This window comes from Corvus brachyrhynchos, unplaced genomic scaffold (assembly GCF_000691975.1).
Source record: "Corvus brachyrhynchos isolate BGI_N302 unplaced genomic scaffold, ASM69197v1 scaffold10, whole genome shotgun sequence".
NCBI lineage: Eukaryota > Metazoa > Chordata > Aves > Passeriformes > Corvidae > Corvus > Corvus brachyrhynchos.
This window is the reverse complement of record NW_008236180.1, coordinates 1,656,366-1,681,120: the sequence shown is the minus strand read 5'-3', so window position 1 is coordinate 1,681,120 and position 24,755 is coordinate 1,656,366. Positions and strand designations below refer to the sequence as shown.

Here is a 24,755-nt window from a genome sequence, read left to right as displayed (position 1 = left end):
TGGCAGATGGGGTGGGAGCATGGATGGGCTGGGGGTGACCCCATCCCCGAGCAGAGCCCAGCTCTGCCGCACCGCCCCGGGGCTCCCGGCGGGCAGCGTGGGATGGGTGCGTCAGTGCAAAGAGATGCTGGGGGCAGCCTCAGTTCCCTCGGGCTGGAATAAGGCCTCGTGTCGGGAGGGAAGTGGGGACCCATGTAAGGAGCAGAGGGCGCTGGGGAAAGCAAAGGGAAGGTGGAGAAAAGCTTGTTGGGAGCTCCCCTTCTCCCTGGCCAGCACAGAGGCAGCTCCCTGTCTGCTCCTGGGCTGTTGGAAATGGCACATCGTGCCTGCCTGGGCTGCCAAGCCCCTGCAGAAGACCCCTAGCTCCTTCCAAGGATGGGAAAGGAAGGATCCCCTGGAGTTTGAATGTGGGACTGCCACAAAACGTGGGCAGGACACGGGCATCCCTGGTGGGTGGCAGGCCATGGCAGTGCTGCGTGAGGGGGTCTCGGGGGAGGCACTGCATCCCCAGGATGCCCTTTCCATTGTGCAGGGAGCAGCTTGCAGGGAGCAGGAGGAAAACAATCCCAGTGTGGTGAGGCATGGGGAACATGCCTTAAGAGTCACTCTCCAAACCTCACTTTCCCTGGCTCCAAAGCCAAAACCAGCTCCAGGTCAAGAAGATGGAATCACCAAAGCAGAGACCAGTGTGCAGCACTGGGTCAGGAGCAACAGCCCCAAAGGAAAAAACTGCTGAAGGATTTGAAGTTCCAGGCTGGCATTTAGTGGGACCTGAAGCCCCAGTGGGCAGATATCCTAACATCTGGTGCCCAAGCTCTTGCAAATCTTGTGGGATGGCTTCAGCAAGATGTGCCTCAGTCATTCCCTTGGGCTGCTTCTGCTCCCACCACGGCTCAGTGAGTGGAGCTCACAGCTGCCTGGGCACAGTGTGTGCCCACATGGCTTCTCTGCCAGACACAGCCCTTCCCTGCCCACACACAGGGGGCTCAGCCCACATGACATGCCCACAGTAAATGCCAAGGCGGTCCATGGACCTGGCAAAGCTGGGATTAACAATACTGCTTTGGTTGCCATTTTAGCTACCGGAAAGTCACAAAGGGAAAGTCCTTGGGTCGTTGCCTCTGTTTGCTGGTGCTCTGGAAAGGGCTGGTGCAGGGTCCTTCTGTTTCAGCCACTAAAGTGCACAGAACCAAATGCTACAAAGAAACTCTCCCCGGCTCCTCTCCTCCACCAGGGTAAGAGCAGCAACCACGGGGAAGGGAAGGCAGAGGGGGTTTGTCCCATGGGAAGAGCTTGAGGCTCCCCAGGGATGAGTGTGATGCTGCTGCCGTGGGTGAGCAGCTGGGGATGGACGTGCAGCTGCCTGGTCACTGGGGTGTGGCCACTGAGCAGAGGAGCCTGGCAGTGAGAGCTAAAGCCACATTTTGAGAACACCTAATCACTTGCAAACTCCCTGTGGAATTACCATATTCACAGACACACACCTTGGCTGGTGTGCACTGGGGTAAACACAGAAAGGCTTTCACTGATCATTCTCTTTTCACCAATCATCCTCTTTTCTAAATGGTTGGCTCAAATTCGGCAGCTGCAATTTCATTTTAGATGCTCCCTCCAGGTCTCAATATGCCCTGGACTCCTCTACCGATGGCACTTTGCATTTACACGTCTGTCTCTCTCTTTTCAAAGCATTTCACCAAAAACAGGAACTTCCAGCATTTCTTGGGGCTCCCAGCACCACTGGGACCTGCTGCCTGCACAGCCAGCAGCCTGGCAATCTCGAGAACAACACGGACACTTGTCCTGTGAGAAATGCTGGGAGGAATCCACAGGCAATGGACCGGGATGCTGTTTTGAAGCTCTTTTATTCTATGCACTGCATCAATGATGGAGCTGACTTAAAATCCAGTATCCTGACCCTGCCACTTTGGAAAAATCTTTAGACGAGCCCCGCACTAGCAAATTTCTGAAGAAAGGCACAGAACAGCCTGTGCCTGTTTTATACCTTGGTCCCCTGTGATCCCCTGCAAAGGTGCAACCTCTCTGCCTTGGTTGGAATTTTCTAGCAAAATGGACAAATACCACCTATGAAATGGACAAAATTACCCACAGAGCCTTTAAAGAAGAGCAGCCCAATCTGCTGCTCTGAAAAAAACCCTCCCTTTAGCCTGCCCCAGGTATCTCGAGGAAAATAGGCAGCTGTCAGGCAGAACTCAAGTGGCCCCAGAGTGCAAAGGCTTTTTTGCTTTATCAGGGCTACAATGGCAGTGGGAACCATTCTCGTCGAGTTACAAATACTAGATAGCCTAAGAAAAACAGGAGATTGAAACAGTCATGAAGTTTATACTGAAACTATTTCTTACCTCTGCAGTAAGAAGTCACCTACAGCTGTTTCTTTCTTCACCTAAGAGAGATCTCATGTCGATGGGCACAGACACTCACAGAGAAGTCTATAGGATGAATATATCTCACAAGGCAACAGCCCAGTCTTTGTTTTGTACAATCAAAGTTAATACGAATCTTTTTCAAAAGTGATGTTGTTGAGATTGAGGACAATTAGAAACTGTATCAACAATATGTACTACAGCCTGCAAGTCACAATCTGTGCACACCCAATGGAATATATTATTGCTTGGTAGCCTATTAGACTTTGTTTATAAAAAGATTTTTATACAGAGTACAGGATTATGACAAAACTAGCTAAGTAGTTCTCATCTTGAAAATACAACATCGATTCTTTCAACAAAGTAGCTGAGAGTTAATGAACGATTACAAATATTTACTAATAATTTTATGGCCAGTTTGAACAGAATTTCTTGTAGGACTCTTTTCTGGTGTTTATTTACATATGCCTCTTTTCTTTTGGAAAAAAAGAAGTTGATAAAATATAACAAGGAACATAGAAATCAAAAGAATGAGTAAACTTCATACCAAGAACATCAAACATTTTTGAAAACACTAAATTATGTTACCTGTTAAAAAACATACATATCATTTTGTCTTTAAAGAAAAATATTTTTCCTGTTTTAAAATATTACCAACAGCATGTAATAAACTAACTTAAAATGAGTTTCATAAAAAAGTTGTCTTGCTGTCTAAACATTGCTAAACATGCTTAGGTTGAGATTCTGTTAACTGCCTCAACATCTTAAAAACAGCTCCTTTATAGGAACTTGTGATATTCATACTCCAGAAGACCTGCAAATTTAGAACAGTACAATGATAAAGGATCCGGTAGCTAGGAACAATAAATATATCTTTTTATTCAAAGCAAGTAATTCTGCAGTGTCCTTTGAAACAATCCATGGCCAAGAAATGCTGGCCCTTACCCTGCCCACAGTGCCTGCAGAGCAAAGGGATGCTCCAGCAGCTCTGGCTGCAGGATGAGGACCCATGGACTGAACTGCAGAGTGAGAACCCTGGGCATCCCAGCTGTGTTGGGGCAAAGGCAAAGAAACATCAGGAGACTGGGAAAGATCACATTTTTTTGCCTGAACAAACCAGGACCAACCATGGTCACAGCTGCTTTTTGCTTAGAGCACAAAGAGGACAAAGCCACATGAGAGGCTGCTCTCCCTGTGTGCAGGGGATTCCCACAGGGGAGAGATCATTCTGCTCTCAGGGATGCTCTCAGCATCAGGATTTCTTTGTTTTCCATAATGCAGGTAACATTTAGGCATTGGCTCTTCATGGTTTTTTTGGCCAGCAATGCTCCCATTACCTTTACAATGTAAAGCTGTAATGTAATGTACAGTTCATGCACAAGGAACAGGGAATCAACCCCGAGTTGGGCAGGTATTTATCTCTCCTCAGTCTCATCCCTCATAATCATTCACCAACCAAAAATACTGTGACCTTTTTTTTTCCTTTTATTTAAGTCTCCTGCTCTTCCTCTCTCCCTCCCTGACTGTAACCAACAGCAAGACTCAGGTACAGGAAAAGACTCAGCCAGGACTTGCAAAGGGGATAAAAGTTCAGTTTTCAGCTGCTCATCACTCTGGCAAAACGCTGCTTTATACACAACCACACTGGTAATCCAAACTCTCATATCACATCACCTTAGAGAGAAACTGGCCAGCCAAATTTTTTGGGGAAAAGTGGGTTAGGCTTTATAAAAATAGGCTATTCCAAGCCTGAGACTTGTCTTGGATGCTACACTGGGAGTCTTAAATCAATGGACAACTAGAAGAGTTATTTTTTTGACTACAACACACCATGGCCAGTGCAGGAATCATGGGTATGAGTGAAGCAAGAATTTAGACTGTAGGGTACCATGCAACTCCCCTGGCCTCACTCTGTGTCCCATGGGCACTCACAGAAGGGCTCCTGTGAGTCTGCTTTGTGAAGGAAGGTCACCTGCACTTGCCAGTTCATGCGACTGTGCTGTGCTTGGCAGCCAGGGATTACAGTGCTCACTCACTGGGGAGAAACAGGACTTGGAAGTGAGTAAAACAAAAACGAGAAGCACTGGACCACAACCAACCACGTAAAGAATGCAGAAGAAAATAGGATGGAGCAGACTGTGAAACTGCCTCCAAACTACAGAATTGGAGATGTTAACAAAAATAACACAACTAGAACTGTAACTTCTTTATTTTACCCTGACAGTGACTTTTCAGCATGATTAAAACCAGACGGAAGACAGTCCTCGGTGTTAAGGAGTCCTGTGGTAACGGACTTGATCATCACTGAGCCTGCAGAGATTGCAGAGGGGCAGGAAACAGAGACACGTCGCATCTGCCAGGCACACAGGAACTGAGCTTTTCGACAGACAGTCATTAAACAAAGCTTTCTGGGGAAATATTTTTGGCATATATAGTCTCCTACTCCCCATTACAAACTGCAAAAATGCTGCATTTATCTTACTGGACACAGGAAACTCAAGATTAACTTAGCTCTTACTGGTAGATAATGTCCAAACAAAGTACCAATACAAAGGTTTCGGCATAACTTAAGACAGAAGCCCTGTTGCCAGGTCTGGTGTGTACCTGGAGCTCCCCACAGTCCTTTTAAAGTCATAGTTATTAAAAGATCCAGTGCTACAAACCACTAAATCTACCTAATCTATTCTAGTTCATACACATATTGTACAATATTGCCTAGTACTACATACCAAGAGGAAAAGATGCTGACTTGAATTACAGTAAATGTGCTTTTTTTTTAAAAATAAAAATAGAAGAGAGAGTGCCACAACATAGTTTGACCAGCATGCAACAAACTTTCTTCAGCTAATATATAGAAGTTGTCTAATACAATTAGAAAAAATAATTAGTGAGAGGCCAGAGACATATTTGATCAAGGAAATTAAGAGATTTATCTGAAATGTTGAGGCTTTTGTCACTGAAGACTCAAAAAACTAGTCATTCTATGTCCCTTGTCCTCCTTCCCTCTCCTTTATATTATATAATTTTTTACAGATTATTGTAAGGCCTATAATTTTTTGCTTCTATCCTGTAATTTATCTCAAAATAATTTAAAATGCCATAGACAAGCTAGAACCAAAAGCAACTGCTTTTACCATCCACTCAACACTCATGCTTTTACTCTAAAAAAGCTGAGGTCCACATGCAGAAATAAATGCTCAGTATTTCTCTATGACAGGTCAAGAATCTGCTCATTCCTACATGGGACATGGGACCTTCACTTTTAAACCACAACGTAAAACATCTCCAAAAGCTTCTTCTGGGACAGCAGTCATCAAATCCTCATTTAGGAACTAAGACAAAACCTAGCCAAAACAGAGCTATCAACAGAAAATCTTTGGAGATTCTCTGTGATTCTGGATAATTTAATTGTCTGAAGGATTCAGCGCACTTCCTCCAGTACGTGGCTCTGCTGGCAGCAGCTGCCACAGCTCAGCAAATGTGCTTTACTCATTTAATGAACAGAACATACGTGCTGTGAGCACTGTGTCATCACACTCCTCACTCACCACCTCTCTGTACTTTGGGGATCACATCTCCTCTTGCAGGACACTTGACAATGTCTGTGTACTACCGAGACTGCCTAAAGCTTCCCTCTCTCCACAAGGAAAGTTATGGGCTCTCCAGCACCTTCTTCTCAAATGGCAAACTGAGGTTTCTTTCTTCTGCCCCCCCAGAAGCCCCCATTTCCTCTCCCATGGCAGAATAAAACAGTCCTGTTTCAGGTCAGTGCACAGCACAACAGGAAGGGCAGCATCTCCCGCAGATATGTACCAGTACCAAGGAGATGAAGGAAAAAAGCAGGAGATAGAAGACATCATGACTGAAGGATGCACAGCAACAAGTAAGGGAGTCAGCAAATTGCAGAACATCTTATCTGACAATACAAAACACCTCAAGCTGCGAGGGTGATGTTCAGCTCCCACTTCTAGTGTTTTGGGGTTTTTTTCTGAGCAAAACTGCGGTTAATTAGCCTGCTAAACTCGAACTCTGTTTAAACTGTCTGCTCTAAGCAGGCGCTACTTGTTCTCCCACCAAGTATGCTTCATCAGCAGTGTTAGACACGTAATGCAGTAAAGACACTTGCTGGTAATTTGGCACAGTTTGAAAACACAGCAACGACAGTGTTACAGCTAACATGACTCAGTGACAGGGAACTGATTCTAAAGAAAGAGTTGCAGGTTTCTTTCTTCTTCTTCCTCTCAGAAAGAAAGACATTATAAAAAAACCTAATGCTTCCTCTTAAAACTTTCTGTTCCTGCTCTTTTTAGGCCAGACGATGATCTCTGAATTTTTCAGGTACTTTCTTTGAAAGAATTCATATTAGAAATTTCTAAGACAGACAGTTAAGAGAAATTCGTTCCTTACTCCCCGCAAATTCTTTTGAATGCTGCAACTTTCCAGGGTTAATATTGATCTGAAACAAGGGTCCAAGAATGACAGCGAGAGAAGTGAAACAAGAGGTGTATGTCTAATTTGACAACTAGGACTCATGCCCCATGGCACCTCCTCCTCGGACGGAGAGGGCACAGTGCCCTCCCCCTCGTCTTCTGTCTAAGGTCACTGGTTTATCCTCCTCTTCCAGCTCCACAAGAACTGATTGAACATGCATTGCGCTTGAGGTCAGAGTTCCAGCAAACAAAACCTTGACAGCATGTTTAAAAAACAAAAGCAGTTCCCCCTTCCTTACTCACTAAGACCTGTCACAGCAGGGTCCCACTGTGCTCTCCAGGGAAAGCTGTGAGGACTGACGCAGGAGTGGGCCTGTAGTGGGATCTACCATCGAGGAAGTTGGGAAGAGCTTGTACCAGCCGATTGCTAAAGTTGACAAATCCAGTTCCTCCAGGAGAACCCTGGCGACTCCCATGAAGTGCTTGCGCTCCATGCGTCCATAGTTTCCCCAGACTATCACCTTAGGGATAAGAAGGGGGAGCACAATTAATCCTCCAACTTGCACACTCGCTTGGGAAGCACAAGTCTGACCAAGTCTTCTTCTACTCATCCAACTTTCTGGAGCTTTACTACAGCCTAAGAAGACCAGAAATATTTACTCTACCAACAGGTGACATGAAGCTCTGGCTGATACTACTTTTTTATTTTAAGCATGTATTTACAGATCCTAATGTTATCTGATTCTTTTCTTCCCCCACGGAAAAGAGGTGAATGTGCATGTGGATGACACACTGTTTTGCTGGGCAGGGACAGCACCTACACAAAGTATCCTCAGGGCTGCAGTCCAACACCTACAGGTAAAATCTGGTCCTGGCATATAACAGGCCTTGGACACACCAAAAGGTGACCTGGGGGGGGAAGGGCAGGAGGAGCTCCTGATCTGGAAAAATAAACCAATAAAAAAAAGGTGGGCAACAACTTGGGCCAAAAGCCAACAGTTTTAGGAGAAGAGCAGGTTTTAACTTCTGCACATGGAGCTCGTACCACAGGGCAGATGGAGACGAGGCACGGTCACTCACCTGGAGGAAGGGCAGGAACCGGGCGCTGCCAATGGGACCAGTGACATGAGGGGCACATGTGAGTGATATGCAGGGCAAGCAGCACAGCCAGCCAAGAACAGCTCACAGACACAGAGGAAGGGCTAATGAAAGAGCTGGCAGAGGAGCAGGGAAAGCTGAGTCACACTTACGACACGATGGAGACCAGTGGGTGGAAGAACAAATGCAGTGAGGGTCATGGGCTTAGGCATGCTGGAGGTCTGCACGCGGCCAAGTGGCCCTGCGTGGCTCAAGACAAAGGTGACGATTGACTGCAGAGTTAGTCCATGTTCTGAAGAGGAGAGGATGGGTAGGATGAGTTATGATGCCAATTAGTGATCTCTGGCTAATCCTGACAGCTTCTTTCCCTCAACACAACATCACAATTTTCTGTAAAATGAGGTAGGAGAGACAACGAATGTCAACCAAAAACCAAAAATTCACACTCTAGGCCAGCAGGCGATGGAGCAAGACACTGCACAAAGTGTGTTTGGTGACATGGCCATCAGCAAAAAGCCAAGCTCCTCAATTTATTTTTGGAATAAGTGCCTTTCCTGGCAGCAAGGCAGCAGGTAAGGAAACCCATGCAAGGCAAGAGCAGACCAAAACAGGTCCCACTCCATCTCAGTCATAAATGTGCAGTCTTGTTGCATCAGGGGAAAATGCTTTTAATCAAGGTAAGGGGGATAGAAGTCACCAAAGAAGAGGGTCCAGCAGGTTAGCTGGCAATTCGTATGCCAGTGGAGGTAAACAATAGAAACTCATGGATTATTGCAAACAGATTTTAGCCAGGCTTTATTGGATGGAAATGATTTTGATATGATTTAACAATGCAAATCACTCTTTGCTCTGGGAACATAGGTACAGAGTTAAAAATATGAGTATGGCAGAAAACATATGGCAGTAAAGAGGTAGAAAAGGGCAGGATATGTGACTGGGTGATGGCAAAGCAGAGTGCCCAGAATGTGCATAAACACAGAAGACAAACCATGCTGCAAGACCGTTCAGCATGTATAGGTACCACCTATCTCCTAACCGGGTAGGAAAAAAGGAATTAAAAAAATAAAATCCAGCCTTTTCTGGATAGGCATTTATGGTACCTGGCAGGGTGTCAAATAATCATCAGCTTGAGTATAAAAAAAACCAAACCAGATTCCTTTCCATTTGCTACGTTCAGATCGAGTGCATTTGGTTCGATTGAAAACATTTGCTTTTTCTCATCTATGTTAATTAACCAGCACAACAGGACTTGGCACCTTCCAGTACGAGATGTGGAAGAAAGTGAGGGGCAGACCTGAGACTTGCTCATCTTACCTGTAATACTTTGCCCTGGGGACTCTCAGCAAACAGTAACACCTGATTGTACAAAGGGTCTAACGACTTGCGAGCCACTTTTGTCTTCTTTTTCGCAATGCACACGCCATTCTCTAGCAGGTAAGCTTTGATGTAAGCAGCTGCAAAAAAAGAAACACGGTCAAATATGAAGAAAATCTTCATGCTCACTTTAGAAAAGACAGAGTGCCATGTCTCAGGTGTATCTAAAGAAGGCAGTTACAGCAGGGAAAAGATCTGCCCAAGCAGCCTTGTTTTCAGTACTGTGCACAGGCTGCTTAGGCCTGCTGAAGCCAAGCAAAATTCAAATTTTCCCTGTTCACAAGCATTGTCGGAGGCTGGGGCTCAGGGAAGCACTTCAGGAGATCAAAGCATGCTACCTGGCAGTGTTTTGGAGCCGGGTTTTGGTGTCAGTCCTCGAGCCTGAATGATATCCACTTCAAGCTGCCCATTTCGCTCTTGCAAGCCAATCTCCACATCCCCTAAACCAAAATGTCAAAATATACAGAAGACATTCAAAACAATATATCCTTGCGTTACTAAAATGTTAAAAGAACAATCTTCATGTCCCTCCTGCACAAAGTGTAACAAACTGCATGTGCCTGATTTTCTCCTGTGCTACTCTGCAGCAGGTCCACAGTGATTCCAAGCCACATTTTCAAAAGCAAACTCGACTAGGAGCCCTCTAATATGGCTTTCGTGGCTCAGTCTCCTACTCTTTGTGGCAGCAAGCCTCTCATCTCTCCCAAATGGAAGAACTTAGGATTGCAGGCCGCTTTGGAAAATGCAATTGTGGTGGACCATAACAAAATTCTTACTGAATTTTGGGCCTGAGAGAGAAAGAAAAAACCCAAGATGAAGAAGATGCATTTTCAGGATTTTAGCTGCATTTTACTCAGTCCGTGCCTTACAGAGCCGAGGGAGAAAAGCACAAAGCTGCTGCTCTCCTCGTAATGCCACATTTGCTGCAGTCAGCAAAACCTTTCAGCCAAGCTCACTCAATTTAACAGAGAAATGGAGCAGGACAGTGTTAGATCAGCAGATGCTGGACAGATTATTAGGTGGCTTATAGGAGCTGTCTGTTCAAGACTCAGTTAAAGCCACCCAATTCCTTTGTGTTCCTTACCCATCGAGGTGGTGGCCAAGGTCTGACGGCCAACAAACTGTGCAGGGCCCATGCTCCCCAGGAAGTCACTAAACTGCCCAGCAGATGCCAGATGGACTCCACTGAAATTCAAGCTGCAAAAGAAAATTGTTTTGGCAAGTGGTTAATTTGCATTTAAAAGCAACCCAATAACTAAAGAACCATATTTAATGTATCTTCGAAATGAATGACATCTAGAAAAGCCTTTTCTCGAGAAAAACTTGCTGATTTCCACACACTTTAGTTATATGGAATCCATTTAAAATCCCTTTCCTCATCTGAAAAACCCCAATAATGGCTGCAGTCACCAGCTGGTCAATATTTGTTTAGCTATAACTAATTTTCTCTAAGGAAAATCTCTGCCATCTCAGGATCACATCTAGCTTGTCACCTCTTCAGATAACAGATTCCTAGAATAACTTACAGGATCTCTCTTGGTAGCCCATCCCTTCCCTGTCCTCATTTCTAGGGAGGAAATAATGCATCTAGAGCAGTAGTTAAAAGTGAGATGAGGAGGGCAAGCATCAATCCCCTTGGGACTCAATCCCCTATTTATTTATCACACACACACACACAGAGCAATATATCTCCTTTTTGATCAGAGGATCCCATTTCCTACTGCTCAACACCAGAAGCATCCACCCTGTCCACTCTGGTTTTCATATCCGCTTCCATGACTGTAGTCACAAAGAGGATCTGAATATGGGTGGCAAGGCTAATAGGAAAACATCCTCAAACAGCAGCAGCGCCTCTGCCACAGTCACCACAGCAAAACAAAAGCTGTTGAGAGGACAGAGCCTTCTAATCTAATCGCCAGGCACTGAGGCTGGCCCATGGCACAGCTACAGGTGCTGGTCACTGCACTTGTAGCAACATAAAAGCATCAAACTCTGTGGTACACTGATACAAATCAAGATTTACCCAGTTGTACCCTGATTTACGCAGCTGTTTTGGAGGTTGTGGAAGAACTTGCTGCAAATGATAAGGAGGAGGCTCGAGGCCAGCATTTGACACCTACATTTGTCCCACAGGCATCTGCCAAGCCACGACACAGCTGCTGAGACGCACGTCAGGAGCTCTGTGCCGGGATACCCACGCTGCCGCACCGGGTGTCGCTCCCTGCCTGCTGCGTGCCGAAGTCAGGCACATTCACAAACCTCCTCCACTTCTCCAGGCGTCCTTGGAGGGGGGCAATTACCCAAGTAACGATGCAGCCCCCTGCTCCCCAAACCCACTTCTCACAAAGGATGCTGTCAGGAGGCTGCACGTTGGGTACAAGTGACGGCAGAGAGGAGCCCTGCCTGCGGGGTGGGCTGGGGACTGCAGGCTCTCACACAGCTGAGTCAGCCACAAAGACTCAGTGATGCCCCCCTGCAAGCCTGTTACATTTAAAAGACATTAAAAAGAAAAGAAATTCTTTTCAAACCCCATTCAACCAGCAGCGTGTTAATTTCAGGTTGGGATTTCAGCTCTCATTAGCTATTTGCAGACCTGCTCTCAGCCCCATGGGAATATTTATTTATTCTGACAGGGAAGGAGGATGCCAGCACACTCCCCTCAGCATCTTGCCACACGTGGGACTGAAGAGGATAGGTCACTAGCACAGGTTCATGGGGTGAGCCAGCTCCCTGTGACAGAGGCACTGCATTAAATGGCCTGACTTTTCCATGGAATACTGCACCTCCCCTCTACATTGATGACCTGTCTCTTTGAGAAACCTGGTTATTGCTGCTACACAGGGAGAGCTGCTGAGCCATCAGCATGAAAAAACCTGCCCTTGAGCTCTTTACGAATGTCACCTTTGTGAAAAGGGATGAGGGAGTCTCGGTATCCCAGGTGACAGGCTTGGGAGGGGCTCTGCTTGGGTGTATTTTCCTCAGTTCAGTGGTTTTTTTCACCCTGCATCCACTGTTTGCACCAACACTCCAGGTGATATTTTGAGATACAACAGAAACAGCGCCATTTATTTGGCATTCATTGCAGAGAAGGCTTAACATTTTTCTCAGTTTCCTGTGTCACCAACTCCTCAGCAGCACAAGGTGCATCCCCAATGTCCAGGGCCACACTCTGCTCCCTGTGGGTACACAATTCCTGACCCACCACCCATCTGGCATCTGTCGGCCCCACCGGGACAGCCTCTGGGATCCAGAGGTGCTGGATTTGTGGCTTGGCTCCCAAGGATAAACCGTGCACAGAGAGAGACAGCCCCAGGGCTGGAAAATCTGCAGGGACATGGGATGGGGGAAGCAGAGGAAGAGGGAGCCTGGAGCCAGACCAGCTTTATCAGGCTCGTGATTTGCCCATACAAGGAGGGAAGAAGTGAGTCCTGGTGCACATGAGGACCAGTGAGACTCCGTGACCCTGCTGGCTCAGGCATTTTGGGCTGCACGCAGAGAGTCAAAAAAGGATGAAAACTAGTGCCTAGAGAACTCAAAATAGTGCAGGAAAAAGGAGGCCTGACAGACAAAGATTTTTTTGAGCAGGAGATGAATGGACCATCAGCCAGAAGGTAAATGTTTTCTTTATTCTCTTCAACTCATGGAAGACAAATGGGCCAAACTCGGGTCTCGCTCCTGCCCTGGGGAGCGTGTGACCTGAATGAGCACGTAAATAACAATCTGGCATGACAACTCACAGCCGTTCAGGGAAATGTTCACTGCTGTGCTTAGAACAGATGCTTGGGCTAATTAGCAAGATGGTAAGGACCAGGACAGAGGAGGGGAAGCCCAGGACTGAGCGAAGCTGAGGGCTGTGAGAGTTCACAGCACACCCAGAACCAGGTCTTGAAGCAATTCCTCTCTAGGGGGATGTCCAGCCATGTTACTGCAGAGGGGCCACAAAGGTGGGAGAAAACCACCCACAGAAACCTCATGTGCTGCAGGACAGCAAGGAAGAGAAACCCCTCTGGCCCCTAAATACTCAATTCACTAAAACAGTTCCTCTTGCCTGCCAGGGAGAGAATCACATCAAAGGCTGATACCAAGTATTCCTCTGCACTTTATAACTGTGTGGAGAGAAGCCACCTGTGCTCTCACACCAGCCCACCCCTCCTCTGGTCTAGCAGGAGGTGTCCCTGCCCACGGCAGTGGGACTGGAACCAGATGGTATTTAAGGTCCCTTCCAAGGCATTCTTGTGATGCTATGAATGCTGCTAGCTCAGGCTCTGCCCAGCAGCTGAGGCAGCTCAGGAGACAGTAAAAGCACCTGCTAACAGAGCAGCTGATGCTGCAGCCTGCATCAGTGATATAGAGGAAAACAGCAGGAGAGCATGAAGGACAACCTTAAAAGGCACAAGAATAAGAGCTGTTGGCCTAAAGGTGAACTGGTGAAATGGCAACTGGAAGTGTTTACAGCAAAGCAAAGGCTGCTGTTACCCTCTGTAAATTCGAAGCCAGAGGGCTCTAGATGACCTTGAAATGATGAATGCTCTGCAGTGCAAACTACAGCGAGAGGGCAGGACACTGCTGGAGGAACACCCGGGCTGGGCCACCAGCACAGACCCTCGCAAGGAGGGCAGCGGAGCTGCTGCTTGAATGAAGCTCCTGCTGCTTCATAACACCAAGGCTGATCCCAAGGGGAATGGCAAAGCTCACTTAGAAACACAGGCCAAGGTCAAGACTCCATCAGTCTGGATAACAGCCCCAGTTAATGGGTTTACTAGCACTATATGAAACTCAGTATTAGATTAGACAGTTAATGTTCCCCACTGTTGTTATATTTGACTGGGAAGGGAAGACATAGGGAATTAATTCTATAATAGATTATGCCATTAACTGGGAGAACTGGCTGCTACGTTGCACAGAGGCTGACCTTTTGCAGCGCTGCTTTATTAGACATTAGAAGCAGCAGCTCTAAATCTTGGTTTTGACCAATTCCTGGACATATATTTGGGTATTGCCAATAACCCTGGAATGGAAACAATTTCTGTCTGGAAAAATCATAAGCTACCTCCAAGAAAGCCATTGCTTCTCCCTTGAGGGGAGAGAAAAGGGGAAAATAAACCTGCAGAAATTTAGTATGAATGTGAATTAAAAGCAGCAGGAACCATTTAGCAGAATAGACTAAATTTCAGATGCTCAAATCCAGCTTGGTGAGCTGTCTGTCAAATGCTCAGAGAGAAGCTGGGATTGTGAGGTGGGGGCACATGTACGGTGAGATTGGTGGGACAGACCTTCCCCATTCACTCACTCGTTTTTCCTGCAGCTAAAGCAGGGAAGAAAAGACCTCCAGGGAGCACTGTGACTTCTTTCAACTCTTTAAATGCAACCCTGATGCTCCCAAGAGCCCTTCCCTGCTGCTCTGGAGCATGCTGCAGGCTCAGCAGACTTTTCCTGCCTGTCCTCTGCAGATACTGAGCTGTTTTGACCTGCCCTTGATCCAGAAACCAGCTCTCCAGCACACACTGGATGTGCTGGAGACAGGCTCCTGAAGGCATCTGCCGCAGATGACAGTGGTGTCTCCACCCTGGGTGACAGCCAGCAGATGTTTCATACACACTGGAGCCATCCTGGAAAGCCCTTCCCCTCCCACTGCCCAACATGCCTCTCCCTTAAGGGGAACAATCACTACAACCTGGTTATCACCAATATGAGATGTCTTTTTTTTTACTGCATCTAAAGAGAAATGTTAAAAATAGCCAGAGGAATAAAGAGGGAGTGTTTTGCAGCTGACTTGCAAATAGCAGCTGTCAGAGCCAGCAGGGCCCTGTGACAGGACCATCTCATGCTGTAAAGAGCTGCACACAGACAAGATTAACAGGTGACTCTTGTCAGCCTTTTGTCTAAAGGGCACAAATCCTCCACTGAGTGAGGGCAGCACAGCCTTTGAACAGCAAAGCGAAATTAATTATCTCTTCTCTGGCCCTTTGCTTTCACTAATCATGATTTACAGGCTCTGCTTTGCCATAGCCAAATGGGAATTATTTCAACAGAGTTAAAGATTATGGGTTTGCTGTGGAATTGGTCATAAGCTGAACGCAACTCTATTGACCAGAAGGCAGAGGGAGAGCACAGGGAGGTCAGCGATGCCTCCAGGGTGTCAAGGACAAACGAAGGACATTCTGCTGGAGGATGCTCAGACCATGGCCCTTAGCTGTAGGTAAGGAGGCAGAGCAGGGACAGCAGAAAGATGACACTGGGTACTACTGACCCTGGGATCTCTGAGCCCACCAATGCAGCAGAAACCTGCACGAACATTAATGCTGTCTGCACAGGTAGCAGCTCCCGCCATGGCTCAGCACAGGCTGCAAACGCCATTCCAGCCAAATGCATAAAATAGCCATTTCTATGCCCGAACCGTCCCTGGCACAACAGCCAGCAGGCGGGGCAGCAGGGACACACCTCGGGACAGACAGCAGGGAGCGAGGGGACAGCCACGAGAGGGAGACAAGACCCCACAGCAGCGCTGGCAGCAGCGCCCGGCAGCAGCTCTCACGAGCAATCTCCATGCAGAGCAGGTACCAACCACCACCCTGGCTTTATGACACAGATGACCGAGCCCATAAACCACTTTTGTCTTTTGTGACACGTTTATATGCAGAATAAAACTGGCTGTGTGTACGGACTGGGGAACGAGGCCGGAGAGCTGCGCTGAAGAAAAGGACCTGGGGGTCCTGGTTGATGGGAAGTTGAACATGAGGCAGCCAGGAGGGCCAACCATGTCCTGGGGTGCATCAGGCACAGCATCAACAGCAAGGGAAGGGATTGTCCTGCTCTGTCCTGCACTGGTGCAGCCTCACCTCGAGTCCTGGGAGCAGTTTTGACACAACAATATAAAAAAGACATTGAGCTATTAGAGAGCGTTCAAAGGAGCCCGTGAGGATGGAAATGGGACTGGAGGGCAAGCTTATGAGACACACTTGAAGTAACTTGGTTTGTTCATCCTGGAGGAGACTGAGGGGGGACTTCATTGTGGTTTTTAACATCCTCATGAGAGGAAGCAGAGGGGCAGGTACTGATCTCTTCACTGTTGTGACCAGTGACACGACCTGAGGAAATGGTATAAAGCTGAGTCAGGGGAGGCTGAGATTGGATATTAGAAAAAGGTTCTTTACCCAGAGGGTGGTCAGGCACTAGAACAGGCTCCCGTGGGCAGTGGTCACAGCAATGATCCTGTCTGAGTTCAAGAAGCATTTAAACAACGCTCTCAGGCACAGGGTAGGATTCTGGGGGTGTCCTATGCAGGGCCAGGAGTTGGACTTGAGGATTCTGGTGGGTCCCTTCCAACTCAGAATATTCCACGATTCTATGGATCTTAGAAACTGTGTGCTCAAACTGAGGCTGAAACTGCCCAGACCTTCTTCTTTTAAACACAACATTCCTAATCCTGATTATCTAGGAAATCTGTGCACCCTCTGAAGACTGTGTTCCTGTGCTGCACACTGTAGGTCAGGGCATATGAAATCTGTCCTCTGTAGAGTAATTTAAGAGTGGTTTAAAGGCTCTTTGCCAGCTGCTTGCTTCTCTGCTCTTTCAAGGTATCAGCATTTCCTGACCTACCCCTTGCAAAGATCTGTGTCCTTCCCCTCTGTGTGCACCATGCAGTCGCTTCCTTCATGGTGCAGCAGCTGCTCCTTATATATGACTGGATGGAGAACCAGTTTTTCAGAGTTTGCTTGTAAACTGATCAGGATTTGAATGCCTACATGGACAACACTGATTTCAATGCAAAATGCTACAAAGAAAATGCAGAGCAGCTGTGCTGATCCCCCTCTCACAGCATATGTGGCTCTGCTCAGCCTCTTCCGCACTCCCGCCCGCTGGTGGCTACAGATTAGCATGCAGCGTGCAAAGGCAGACACATTTAGGGAAAATGTATCATTAATTTCTTTTCCTGTCCGTGCGGAGTTTGTCTGACCTCTTTTCTAAATCTATTTTTAAATTGCTTCTGGGACTGTGTATGCCAGGTATCCCATTATGCTGTTGCGAGCATTTGCAGAATCAGCTTGTCACAGTATTGTAAAACTCGCAGGAAATATGGTCAAAATGCATCTCCACAGGTCAGCCAGTCCACACCCAGGTCCCAAGGCTTATTTACACCATCCATGACAGCCGCTTTTCTAATCTGTTCTTAAAATCATTCCCTGAGAATTTATTCTGGTGCATTGTTTTACTTTTCCTTCCAAATCTTTTTCCAGTCCTTCCTCTTTACACATCAGTCCTGAACATTATTTGTGAATTATCAGTTTGAAAAACAGACCACATATGCCCTTTCTTTTCTTCTTGATACCATACGTTTTTACTTTATCTTACAAGATTTTGAGACTGGTCTTGACTGTACTAACTTGTAACACTTGCTGTTGTGTCTGTGCAGAAGCAATACCGAGTGAGGCATTCATCTGCTCCCTTCACAGGCTGGGTGTAAGACCCTTTTGCCCAGAAGCTCTCTCAAGAGAATTTTGTGTCCTCCCCCTTGGACCAAATCCCCATTCCTGTCTCCCTGTTTCACAAGTTGCACACCTTGATTCCCACGGAGCTCCACTGCTCCACTGCCGTGGCTTCAGCGAGGTGGGACGGTGGTGAGGCCAGACAGCTTCAACACAGCCACCCCCTGACACACCCAGACAACAGCTATTTTCAAAAGATAACATTTTGTCTTGTTCTTTTCATGGATTCATTTACACTATCCACACAAACACCTATTTGCCATCATCTCAAGTCTCCAGAGGTGATACATTCTTAAAGAGCTGTTCCGCTGTGTCTGGTATGTGCATGGGATGCATCTGGGCCCAGGGCTCAGAAATTATTGTTCTGTTCTTGTAAATAAAAAAGACTTTTTTTTTTGTCCTCTCATGGCACAAACTTGCAATTAATAAGCAAGTTGCCTAAACACAGCCATGCATCTCAGTGGTTTGACTTGCACAGCTGAACTAACAGATACACCACACATCTACATCTAACACGGAGCTGAAGTGTCCAGCTCTATCTTTAAAAAACAGGGACAGCAACACATTCCTTCAGCCAGGAGAAATGGGGAGGGGGAAGTCTCCTCTGAGACTGATAACATATTTGACAGTTATTTTATTTGAGCATTAAAAAAAACCCATCAGAACTCCAATTTCAGGGAGCAGTAATGTTCTGTGTAACAATCACACTCATCCATATTGCATGTTGAAGTCTTCTAGATCGCAGCTCACAGGCAGGAGCCAAGCAGCTATCTATCAGCTAAGGAGGAAGGCAGAATTTGCCCATGTCCATTACCCCATCTTTCAAATATTTATCGTGTGCACAAGGAATATGCATCCAACTGCACTGTCCAGGGACTGGGCACACAGCCCCTTAACCTGTCAAAGTCGATGTGAATGCTGCAGGAGCCTTCACTTTGGCTGGGAAGGTTTTCCATGAACATCTATCCCTGCAGGACCCAAACTCACCCTAAGCCCACCAACAGCACACCTCTCCTCTGCCAGGCAAGATCTCAAACTCTGCCTCTCAACAAGCTCTGTTTCTCTCTGGGCCACTCCACTTTCTGTAACATTTTTAGCACTGTGACGTGCTGTCTTATGTGCTGTAACACATTGTACTCCGCTCGCGTATCCGATTCCTTCTGCTGTATGAATTCTGCCACTGAAACAGTGCTATAAAAACTATGCAGCGAATTCTGTACAAAGACCTCCCCCATTCCATTCCCCACCTTGCCAGGCTAGCTCCATTTTTAGCAGTCACTAGTCATCTCAGATGCACTGAATAAAAGATAGCTACCTGTCTTCAGTGAGCAATTCTGTCTGTTCCCAAGAGGTTGCTGAAGGTGGGATTCACTGTATTTCCTGCTGTAACTACAGCTCTCAAGGTCACACCCTTTCCAAGCTGTGCTGGTCAAGCTTTGCCAGCACAAAATGATGTGCTGTTGCTGAACAGGCTGAGGAATTTCTCGAGGTATTACAGAAATAATCTTCATGCCTTTCCTGGTTTCCATCTCAAAAGACACTGATTTCTTACAGCCTGAACTGATATTAACAACATGTTTCATTACATTTTTTTAAAGGACTCAGATAAAAAGAGGCCTGAAGACAATCTGTTATAAAAGAGTCTAGAAGTCTCCTGGCTTTGAAAGTCAAAAAAGAAACATTCAGTGAATAGCTGCAGTGTGAATGGGGCATTCAGGAACCAAGTCTTTTGGTCATTCTTGAATGACGAGGGATACTTTTTGCTGAAGGAAAAATGAATTTTCATGTGGCCATGTGGTCACAACCCAGGCCAGTATTTTCTCCTGCTTCCTATTAATTATTGCTCCACAGTAAAGCAGAGAAGGGCAGGCAGCTCCCCCAGCCTAAGCCCCAGTGTTGGCTCACACCAGCCCAGTGGGAGACCTGGTACCAGAGACAGAAGGAAGGCGAGAGGTGCGAGATGCCCGTGCTGGTGGCACTGGTGCCAGGCTGTGTCCTGCCTCCTGCCATGGGCACAACACAGCCTTCAGGCAGAGCACAGGTGGCACTGCACTCACCATGAAGAAGAGAGGTGAGACAGCCAACAAGAAGACGCTTCCTTGCTGGACCTGCACACTCCTCTCAGATAATAGGAGAGCAATCCTCCAAGTCTTTGTTAGTCACCACCTGCTGTGTTTTTCTAAGGTAAAAATCACCTGAGCTCTCCAGAACTTAAATCATCCCAGCAGCAGCCAGCAAGAACAAAAACGCTATGAGTACCACTCACTAGGCACTGTGGCAGCTAGCAGGCTTTTGTTCCAGGTCCATTTTTATCTTTCTGCTCCATTTTCAGGAAGAAAAGTGTTTGGCAGGAACAAGTTACATGCAAGTCCAGAATCTACTGCTTTCTGAATGCTGTACATGGTCTCGTGCAGCTGCAGCAAAACCCAGCCAAAACAAGATGTAGATCGTGCAAGAGCCAGGATGGAGCTGAGATTCTGCTGAATCTCACAGGGTTGTTTGTGACTTATTCCTATATTCGGAATAGTATCCTTGCAGCAATCCTGCTGTCCTGAGACTACCCCATAGGCACTTACTACAGTGGATAACTGTTCTCTCAAGCAGATTTTTAAGTATATACATAGAAGAAAATATTCACTGCTGTAGAGATTTGTAACCAGTGCTAAGATTGTTCCAGATTAATTATGAATGGAAACATCTGTGAAAGCACAACCAGCCTGGCTGTAGCAGATCTGTTCTCCAATGACAGGGGAAAGATGGACAACAAGGTTAGAGAGCACATCACTTCCATGCCCTGTTTGAGGGCAGACTGTAGCCATAAAGATCCCCCCAAAAAGGGAATAAAACTGTGGCAGTGCTGCTTGAGATCTATAGAGATGAAAAAGAGCAAGACCCTGAAGTGAAAGATCACTCCAAAATAGCAGGTAAGTCCTAGAAAGTGTAAGAAAAACATAGTCTAAGAGCCAGTCTGTTGTAAAGAACAACTCAGCAGACACAGCAAGGGCTTGACAGATGGTGTCCCATGTCCTCCCTGCAGCACACAACCCAGCCTGGCTTCAGCACCTGGATTCACAAGGCTTGGTGCCTGCATGGGGTGGAGAGCATGAGGGAATGAAACCTGGACATGGGAATGACTGAAAGCAGTTTTGTTCAAAGTAAATATCTACTTCTCCTTCTACAAAGTTTCACATTGAGTTTTAGTATATTAATTTCCTAACTAGTGCACAACCACTGTGCAACAGAAAACCTGGATAAGAACGTTGGAGGACTTTTTGTCTGGCAAAAACTTACATGAAGCAGTGTGTTGACACTGTCAGCATTTACTGGCATGCTGTATGAGCTTAAATTCCAGAAGATGCATCATTTAGCCCAGCTGGTCTCCAGTACACTTCATCTTCAGGTAAAGGGAGTATTTTGCTGAAAGAAGGCCTAGCATACCTCAGAGGTATACCCCTGCATAATATGCCTCTCCATGAAAAAAAACCCTGGATTTTATGCACTCTGGTGTTCACACGAAAGCAGCGTTGCTCAAAATCATGCACTTCAGAATATTCTTTGCCTGTGATACCTTGCACTAGCACAGAGCAGCTGTGGCAGCTGCCACCAGCTCACTGCAACAAACATGAAAAAGCAGTCAGTGAGCAACTCTCTGTAAAAGCAGTTTGTATGGCTGAGGGAAAGTATTTAAGCCTGCTGCAGCAAAGTTTCACCAAATCTTTGATCACTTCAGTGTGCCACCTTTGGAAGTTATCCTTAAATTGATAAGGATTATAAAAACACAAGGAATTTGAGAAACAAGCCCTCTTGGAAGATGAGGTTTTCAATCCATCTTCTTCCAGGCGCGAACACATCAAAGGGATACACGGGTGGAAAGAATTAGAACAGCCTCGCCTTGCTGAAAACCAGGGGTTTGACAGTCACTGGTGAAAACTCTCTGACCTGGGAGTATCTGCACCAGTCACAAACCCAGCTTTTATTAGAAAGAAAATCAACTCGCCACAGCTAACAGAGACATATGAATCTTCATTTTGCCTCCCTGGGAAGACAGCTACAGCAAACGAGAGAGGTCAAGAGAAATCTGATTTAGGAGAACACATTTCTGTTCCTCAAAGCTATTCCCCAAACAATTCCATTCTTTGCTGCAGGAAAAGAAAGCAGAGAAACTCCCCTCCCACCACGTTTTAAGAGAACTGAGCTCTCTTAGTTCTTTGTACTCCCAGCCCTGTTTGCTTATCATTTGTGGCTCAGGCAGATAGCTGCAATTCCCATTGGGTTCCCAGAAGAGATTAATTATCCCACCTAGGAACAAAGCATCCAGGAACCACTTAATCACACTTTTCAGAGAAGAAACTACCCCATCCCTGGCTGAGGTGCTTGCAAGGATGTTCTGGCAGCATTCAAGGTTGGAATACCAAATGTTAGGCTTGTTCTAATAAAGACACTTGGATTCCAAGACAGGCTTTTCCTTTCTGTCGAGCTGATAGCTACATGTCACCTGCCTTCAGGGTGAGACAGCACTTGCAGGGGTGCAGTATTTTGCTGGCAGAAATACTCCCTCTCCATGAAGGCCCAACAAAGCAGCCAGTGTATGCAGTGAGAAGACACAGACTATTCAGAGAATTACACCCCTTCCCAGGAGGGTAAGCTATGTAAATATAAAAAGGAAAGAATTTTACTCTGCATGAAAGCAGACTCTTGCTCCTCATTGCCCAGTGACTGAACTTAATCACTAATCCTCTGCATCTAGTAGCGGAGGCAGAACTCCAAGCCACAGGACTGTGCTGGTGTAGCAGGAATATTTCCCTGGAGACAGCAGCTCACAGAAGAGATAAGGTACATCACAGCTTTGGAGTGACAAGATTGCTATCGCAGTCTGTGCCTCATTACTATTTTGAACCTTCAGCACAGATCTATGATGCCTTTCCAGGATTAGCCTACTTCTAAAGCTAAAGAAAGTCTCTCTTAATTTACAGCCTGTTACTTATTTAACACCAGAATCACATTAATTGAGAGTGCCTTTGGACTCTCCCAGCATTTTAACTGTACAGTGTACTTGGAATATCACACAGGACTAGAGAGAGCATAGAGTGATGCCAAGTGTGGTCCTTGGCTTAAACAGAACACCTTTTAGGTATAGAAACATTTTGGGCTCACACCTAGAAAGCACAAAATTGCATGGTATGCACTGCCTTTTTTTTTAAATACTGTGGGTTTTTTGCTTCCAAAGGTTCCCATGAACAGTCATCTTGGTAAAATTATTAAATTGCCCTATACAGCTTCAAGTAATGGAAATATAAAAACCAGAATTGGAGACAAGTCAGGTCCCAAAGTTCTGGCCTAAAGATCCCCTGCTTTGCACTCTAGTATAAAGTCTAAATGCAACAAAGTGTATTGTAACTTCTCTTGGGGTCAAAAATCTTTTCTGAAACACTTCATTTTAGGACCCTGTAACTCAGATGAAACAAAATTAGGTTTTTAACCAAAGTACACACGGGCTCCAAAATAGATATATTTTGATATCAGAATTTTGCTGTGCTGTAAGGTATTTTATTACTTTCACCCTTTTCAGTACCTTGACACTTCTGCCTGCCCCAAACCAAAGGGCTATTTTGAAACAGGGGAAATGGACAACTATTGTGCAACACTAAAAACTACTGGCTTATAATTTACGATCAGTAATGAGCCTCTGCTATTGACCCTGAATTACTCATCCAAAGGCAAAGCGTTTAAAAGTAATGGGTGTCTGCTTCAGCTCAGAATAATGAGGACACTAAAAAAAGTATATAAACAGCCAAGTATGTGCCAGCTATGCAGACAGAGATCTGCTCTAATTGGATGGGCAGGACACCTGCAGCATAGGCAAGTCAGAAAAACACATCGTCCATCATGCTGGAGGAAAATTAATAGGTACAGGGACAGTGCATCCTACGAGTGATGACCCAGCTCCCTTTGGATGACTTACTTTCCCTCTGATCCATAACTGTTCATGCTGTCCTCGATGGACTCGTGGCTGGCTTGACGGACGGTCCTGCTGGGCATTTCAACAGCCAGGCCAGTTTCTGTGCTCCTCTGGATGGCTCCTTTCAGTCTCCGACCATCACCGTCTAGGAACACAAGGAGAGAAAAGGCAGTCAGCCTCTATTCCCAGAGCCTTTTGCACTGACAAAGCCAAGGAGAAGCAGAAAAGGTCTTTTGGAAGACCAGCCTGGCATCTGTCACGCAACATTTCCTTACTCAGCCCTGCTTCATCAGCACCTCCCGAGTCATCTCTGGAACACACTCAGTGCTCCACCATGCCAGGGCCAGCAGATACTCAGAGCATGCACACCTCCCTACCTACTCCAACCATTTGTACCAGTTAATTATCCATTGAGCAGGCAGCCACACCAGAGCTGGCTACACCTGGAGCTACCCAGTCAGGGAACACAGTAGCAGCAACCGTGGGCTGAGGAGTACAGCCTGATGCCTCCAAGCCTATCCCAAATCCCATGTTGCTGCCTCAGGCTGTGTGGAACAGCAAAAACAGTGGCAGGTTGTGGTGGGCAACGAGTGATCAGAGGGGAGGGAAAGGCCAGGCAGCACCAGAGGTGCTGTGAAAGCAGAAGCCCTCCCAGACCGGCCACAGGGGAATAGTTGGGCACAGTCAAAATGTTCCCTGGTGGCACTGGAAAGGCACCAGCAGTGGAAAACCCTGGAGAGGACTATTCCCCTTGGTAGACGCCCTCGGCCACAGCATAGAGGGAATTAAGTAGGTTCTGGTTCCTCCTGGGTGCAGTCTTCAGAGGCTCAGCCCTCTGAAATTAACAGCTGCTATTTTCATCCTCCATCTCGAGCAGTCTGTTTCTCAGAACAAACCATGTTATGTAATGAATACGTAATGAATACCATTACTATTAATTGCTGTAGCTGGTGTTAGGAAGCTCCAGATTTCATCCCACATAGAGCACTCATCCTGAAACACATCTGCTACAAGTTTTCTGAACAAA

The 24,755-nt window shown here is 46.4% G+C and overlaps 1 protein-coding gene across 3 annotated transcripts; it reads right to left on the bottom strand.

The window, feature by feature from the left end:
• Nucleotides 1-2,633: 2,633 nt before the first annotated feature.
• RIMS4 (regulating synaptic membrane exocytosis 4) lies at nt 2,634-23,892 on the bottom strand. Of its 3 annotated transcripts, none has more exons than XM_008633753.2 (5): nt 23,732-23,892; nt 10,368-10,480; nt 9,622-9,723; nt 9,224-9,363; nt 2,634-7,332 (listed from the first exon to the last, which is right to left on the bottom strand). In XM_008633753.2, exons 1-5 carry the CDS (start codon nt 23,806-23,808, stop codon nt 7,114-7,116), a joined length of 651 nt encoding a protein of 216 aa, XP_008631975.1. In that variant the 5' UTR covers nt 23,809-23,892; the 3' UTR covers nt 2,634-7,113. The 3 variants fall into 3 exon arrangements, with proteins under 3 accessions (XP_008631975.1, XP_017588443.1, XP_017588434.1); XM_017732954.1 differs by lacking the exon at nt 2,634-7,332 and adding an exon at nt 7,351-8,201; XM_017732945.1 differs by lacking the exon at nt 2,634-7,332 and adding an exon at nt 8,264-8,299.
• Between the last annotated feature and the right edge of the window lie 863 nt (nt 23,893-24,755).

What these genes read in the sequence shown, in the direction of transcription:
- RIMS4 (XM_008633753.2), bottom strand. Translation starts at nt 23,808, where the DNA reads ATGCCCAGCAGGACCGTCCGTCAAGCCAGCCACGAGTCCATCGAGGAC. An exon ending in CTTGGCCACCACCTCGATGG is followed by an intron (nt 9,724 to 10,367) that starts GTAAGGAACACA and finishes ATTTTGGTTTAG; the next exon opens with GGGATGTGGAGATTGGCTTG. An exon ending in CCCAGGGCAAAGTATTACAG is followed by an intron (nt 7,333 to 9,223) that starts GTAAGATGAGCA and finishes CTTATCCCTAAG; the next exon opens with GTGATAGTCTGGGGAAACTA.